This window comes from Pecten maximus, chromosome 6, assembly GCF_902652985.1.
Source record: "Pecten maximus chromosome 6, xPecMax1.1, whole genome shotgun sequence".
Lineage (NCBI taxonomy): Eukaryota > Metazoa > Mollusca > Bivalvia > Pectinida > Pectinidae > Pecten > Pecten maximus.
Genome location: NC_047020.1, coordinates 14,928,682 through 14,934,862, shown reverse-complemented (window position 1 = coordinate 14,934,862; position 6,181 = coordinate 14,928,682). Strand labels below are relative to the sequence as shown.

At 38.8% G+C, this 6,181-nt stretch overlaps 1 protein-coding gene across 1 annotated transcript; it reads right to left on the bottom strand.

Annotated features, from left to right (window-relative positions):
* Window positions 1–3,205: 3,205 nt before the first annotated feature.
* Window positions 3,206–5,826, bottom strand: LOC117329065 (glyoxylate reductase/hydroxypyruvate reductase-like). The gene is made up of 3 exons (XM_033886772.1): window positions 5,574–5,826; window positions 4,554–4,724; window positions 3,206–3,957 (listed from the first exon to the last, which is right to left on the bottom strand). The coding sequence occupies exons 1-3, from the start codon at window positions 5,773–5,775 to the stop codon at window positions 3,344–3,346; spliced, it is 987 nt and encodes a 328-aa protein (XP_033742663.1). The 5' UTR covers window positions 5,776–5,826; the 3' UTR covers window positions 3,206–3,343.
* Between the last annotated feature and the right edge of the window lie 355 nt (window positions 5,827–6,181).

The window sequence follows — 6,181 nt, the reverse complement described above, 5'->3', positions numbered from 1 at the left end:
AATCAAAAACATGAGAATTCCATTTTTTCGACGAAGCATTTTTATTTACTTTAATGGGTAGTAACTTTAACAAATAAAGTTGAATTTTGAAAGCAATTAGAGCATTTTCAAATGTCTGATTCTTATGCTATAATCAGTGGAAGTAGTACCGTACGGACAATATAAATATCCTCCCATATGCCCAATCCATTTGTATAAAATCAAAATGCAAATAAAATATGTTTAAATCAAATCCTCCAATATTTCTTAACAAGGAAAACCAGTCAATGAATTGTGATCTAATAAGAGACTAAAATCAACACAAGTATATACTGAAAGATTTCTTCAAACGAAGAAATTCATATAATATATTGTCAGTTATTCTTGTAAACAGACACGCGAGGATGCGTTCCATCTTGGGCATATTTTCATCAGCTAAAAGTCGATTAACTATACTGAAAGGGTGCTTATAACATAAATACCTGATCTGAAGATGTAAATAATCACTGCTTCGCAGTCGGTGTTTACATATAGAGCGGATTCGATTATTCAAAGATGACGGTCTCCAATATCACAATTTCTGTGATAGATGTGGACTGATAGAAGTTTCATTATCGACATCACGAACTCAATGAAATATTCTTTTCCCTGGTCCAATACGAAATTGGTACAATACCCGCCATAAAAATCTAGGTAACTAGGGTGGTATAACTAGGGTGGTATAACTAGAGTGGTATAACTAGGGTGGTATAACACTAGGGTGGTATAACTAGGGTGTGGTATAACAAGGGTGGTATAACTAGGGTGATATAACTAGGGTGGTATAACTAGGGTGTGGTATAACTAGGGTGGTATAACTAGGGTGTGGTATAACTAGGGTGGTATAACTAGGGTGGTATAACTAGGGTGGGGTATAACTAGGGTGGTATAACTAGGGTGGTATAACTAGGGTGTGGTATAACTAGGGTGGTATAACTAGGGTGTGGTATAACTAGGGTGGTATAACTAGGGTGATATAACTAGGGTGGTATAACTAGGGTGTGGTATAACTAGGGTGGTATAACTAGGGTGTGGTATAACTAGGGTGGTATAACTAGGGTGGTATAACTAGGGTGGGGTATAACTAGGGTGGTATAACTAGGGTGGTATAACTAGGGTGTGGTATAACTAGGGTGGTATAACTAGGGTGTGGTATAACAAGGGTGGTATAACTAGAGTGGTATAACTAGGGTGGTATAACTAGGGTGATATAACTAGGACGGTATAACTAGGGTGGTATAACACTAGGGTGGTATAACACTAGGGTGGTATAACACTAGGGTGTGGTATAACTAGGGTGTGGTATAACTAGGGTGGTATAACTAGGGTGGTATAACACTAGGGTGGTATAACACTAGGGTGTGGTATAACTAGGGTGGTATAACTAGGGTGTGGTATAACTAGGGTGGTATAACTAGGGTGATATAACTAGGACGGTATAACACTAGGGTGGTATAACTAGGGTGGTATAACTAGGGTGTGGTATAACTAGGGTGTGGTATAACTAGGGTGATATAACTAGGACGGTATAACACTAGGGTGGTATAACTAGGGTTAAGTGGTATAACTAGGGTGGTATAACTAGGGTGTGGTATAACTAGGGTGTGGTATAACTAGGGTTAAGTGGTATAACTAGGGTGGTATAACTAGGGTGTGGTATAACACTAGGGTGGTATAACTAGGGTGGTATAACTAGGGTGTGGTATAACTAGGGTGGTATAACTAGGGTGATATAACTAGGACGGTATAACACTAGGGTGGTATAATTAGGGTTAAGTGGTATAACTAGGGTGGTATAACTAGGGTGTGGTATAACTAGGGTGGTATAGGGTGGTATAACTAGGGTGGTATAACACTAGGGTGGTATAACTAGGGTGGTATAACTAGGGTGTGGTATAACTAGGGTGGTATAGGGTGGTATAACTAGGGTGTGGTATAACTAGGGTGGTATAGGGTGGTATAACTAGGGTGGTATAACTAGGGTGGTATAGGGTGGTATAACTAGGGTGATGTAAAATGGCCCACCATGCATGCATCAACCACCATTGGCTTCATATCGCGCACAAAAATAAATAAACGAATAAGTAAAAATTCTATACGAGAAATAATGTCGTCCATAAAACTTTCCCATGGTTTTCCAGCAGTAGTCGGCATCTGTCACGGAGATAGATTCATTGTATATTAAATCAACTGGGACATGTAAAAACCATAAGTACGGTAAGAAGGGATGTTACTATCATGAAATGTAAAATTCATAATTGTGAAATTGAAATCATACAACTTACAACATGCATGATCCCAGTTATAAGCTCTGACTATGCTGGTTAAGTTGTAAGTAAAGATCGTGGTAATTAAAGTGTCTCGCGTTGAAGAGTGCAAGTGTCCTTGATTTTAAGCTCTACAGGGTATGTCCGATCGACATGGCCAATAAAGTTTTGCTATTTAAAGATAACACATCATCGACATACTTATATGTAAATTGAAGGACTTTGTATGGTTTCAGTCAGCCACGAGATGATCACGGTTGTAAAGGTTGGTAACTGGGGCATTGCTTGATTTGCTCTTAACCATCATGTTATTTCTCATAAAAATGCCGACACCACGTGCACGGTACAAATTGTATTTAGTTAAGCATTGATGTCATTTTTTTTAGTTTCATCGGGGTATGAAAAACAAATTTTGTTTGCAAACTGTATGAATCCGCGTACTTGACAGACGATTTGCTGAAACTTCACTGTGGGGCTCATTGGGTTAAAGGCCAATAAGGTGAAATGTTCGGGGTTAAACCTTTCTACTTCACACGTAAAAAAACAAATAGGATGATATACATGTAGTAAATGCATGGGGTTCAATATGGTATGGCATATGAAATTGCGTATTGTCATCTTATATATTAATGTTTGCTTTTCTTTTATATATATGCATATATTTATATTATATCACATATGCTGCAATTTGTAAATGCCATTGTATACATGTAACGTTTATAAATTGTACAACTTGTGTCCAATTCCTTTCGAATATTTTCATATAAAATATGTTTAAACTATGACTTGGAGCTCGCTCGGCATTTCTTCAATTAATAATGGCAGAGTAATGACTCATTCCAAAGGCATCGTTGTAACGGCTTAACAGCCTCATCAGCCTGCAATCCTGTGAGCAGGAAAAGATAATTAAAGTTACCAGATGATATTTTTGTTTGTTTTATATTCTATTTTTAATTTCACAAAAATAACAAAATGTCAATAGTACACAAAAACAACATTAGTCTACGTTGAACATGGACAGCGATTTAAGACATTTATTTTGCTTTTTTAATTAATTTTCATAAGACCTGCATTTTAACACACTGAACAAGAGGTTCTCCCTTAAGGCCAGCCAAAACGTTCTTTGCAGTAAGGACAGACATGTTGTTTCTAGTCGCCGTTGTCGAACTTCCAATATGCAGTAATATAACACAGTTGTCCAGTTTGACAAGTGGGTGGTCCTTAGAGATTGGTTCGGGGGTTGTTGCATCCAACCCAGCGGCAAAGATCTGACCGGTTGTCAAAGCTTCGTACAAATCGTCTTGGTTGACCAGAACTCCTCGGGTGACGTTAACAAAAACTGCTGAATTCTTCATCTTCTTAAAAGCCGTCTTGTCAAATAAACCCCAGTTATCGGGATTACTTGAACAACAAGCAACGACGAAGTCTGAATCAGTTAAAAGCTCGTCGAATGACACAAATTCTGCTGAGACCTCGCTCGCCCACGGAACTTCTGTAACGTCATTATATAGAAACTTGGCGACATCAAACCCCTGTAGACGTTTGGCAACAGCCAAGCCAATTCTTCCTAAACCGACGATCCCAACAGTTGATCCTTTAGTCTCCGGCCCACATAGATAAAGACCGCTCTCCCACTTTCCATCAGCACTACCATTTGTAATGGCAGCCATACCTTAAAATAAAAAGATGATGTTTAGGTGCTTTTTCTTGACACCGGGATAGTGTCCGAGAAGAATCTTTAATCAATAACAAAATATGTTTAGGATGTTTTATTAACAGGTGTACATCATTGTTGCTTTGAACCTTAGTAACTTATGGCATAAATTATATGAAGCTAGGGAATGTTCGACCCTCGTTGCATGCCTGCTTGATATGTTGTACCCCGGTTCTCATTTTAAGAACATGACATTGCATGGTCGTTGTCTATAATGAAGTCGAAGGCGCGAACCCTTTCGGAACCTGATCCGGTTTATATCTACATACACAGGTATTACCTTACCATTGGTATAGATATACAACATGATTGGCCGTGAGTTGGAAATGTTTGGTTTATCAAAATTTTCTATTGGCTTATCACTTATCATCAGACAATTACATTTGACGTCATTTATCTCTTAATGTTCTAAACACTTGAACTGTGTCGTTCCAAGTGACATCCATGTTACAAATGAATACCAAGCAATGCAGCTCAAAGCTGAATTGACTTCTGACTGATAGGACGCCATGGCCATATAAGACATCAAACTGTTGACCAATCATTGCCGTTACCTTCACTAAGACGCCGTGACGAGGCCAGGAGTAACGCTACGGCTAGTTCAGCTACGGAGTCCGATAGCACATTTGGAGTGTGGCCAACCTGGACATTACGCTTGTGACAAGCATCTACGTCAATTAAGTCGTATCCAACAGCAAACGTAGCAACGACCTTGAGATTAGGACCTGAAGGTAAAAAATAAATATGAGAGGTGGTCATTATTTGGATAGTCGTCAAATTCTGCAATAGATCGTCAGAAAGACTTCCAGGGTCTCCTACTAAAGCAGGCGATATATAGGTTTCACTATGTCGGCGTCCGCGTCCGCACAGAGGTTTCTATCCGATAACTCAAGTTCCCATGGGCTGATCGATCAAACTCAAACTTCATGTAGATCTTTCTTACCATAAGTGCTTGCATGGGATTGTTCTTCAGGTCATAAGGTCAAAAGTCAAGGTTACTGTTACTAAAAATGGACAATTTGTTTCCGTGCGATAACTCAAGTTCCCTTGGGCCGATTAGACTCTAACTTCATGCAGATCTTCCTTACCACAAGTGTTTACATGCCTGGGATTTTTTACTGGTTCAAAGGTCAAAAGTCATGACTACTCTTACTATGAATATAAAATCTGTTTCCATGCAATAACTCTTGTAACCACCCAACTTTCTGCGCAGGCGACACATCCACATCCGTGGAATTCTTGTTTCTTAAAGTGTTTGTAAATCTTATACTACATCCAGACAAGTCAATCAAGCAATTCTGATGAACTAAACAGAACAAGACACGTACAATTTGGTACGATTATAGATTAATAGCTATGTATACATTATTACTGAAAATAATAATCTATATATTTACGGAGGCACCTAATTAGTAACCAGATCGGACACAAAGAATCCTATTTCCATCACCCGATACGTTAATCCGTAGGTTTCTGATGATTTATCGGCATTTTAAATCGTACATGGCCGACTTATTCAGAAATCTTCGGATTACCGATACGACTGTACAGGTATGCATTAGATAACATCCTACCTGCCGCGTCCAGAATCGGACCATCTATTTTGTTAATGTAGTGACACAGAATCCCGTCTACACCAGCCACATTTTCTGCCAACTCTTCATGGCTTATGATACGGTCATGGGGCCATACTGTGACATCACATTCTGCATGAAGCATGTCCATACCGGGGGATGGAATACCCCTGGTAGCGAATACCCTCGGGCGTGCAGACATTCTTGATGTTAAACCCGGCTTCTATCTACGACTGTAATACAGTGGATGAGAGCCAGGGAACTACTTGTTTAATGATAACACAAATATTCTATGTCAGTGGTTGAATACTTTTGAGGCCTAAAACGGGGATTTAAAATGTCCATTTCTTTGAAAAAATGTTTTGTTTTATATGATTCATTTAATCATAAATATATCAAAAGAACGTACGTTTCTGCTTTCTTCTGACGAAAATGCCTATGTTTGGAACCTTTTAAAGTTAAACCCGTTTACGTGTTACCCCGTCTCTTACTGGCCTATATACTATGTGGACAAGGGTATTATGCATAAACACACCTGAGGAACCAAGCACATAGAATAGTTGTGTAACCTAATTCTACCTCTACAAACACACGTGATTACAGACTGA

Excerpts from the sequence above, each read along its gene's own strand:
- LOC117329065 (XM_033886772.1), bottom strand. The coding sequence starts at position 5,775 with ATGTCTGCACGCCCGAGGGTATTCGCTACCAGGGGTATTCCATCCCCC. Across the intron at positions 4,725-5,573 it reads TCCGATTCTGGACGCGGCAG|GTCCTAATCTCAAGGTCGTT; the intron begins GTAGGATGTTAT and ends TTTTACCTTCAG. Across the intron at positions 3,958-4,553 it reads GTCACGGCGTCTTAGTGAAG|GTATGGCTGCCATTACAAAT; the intron begins GTAACGGCAATG and ends TTTTATTTTAAG.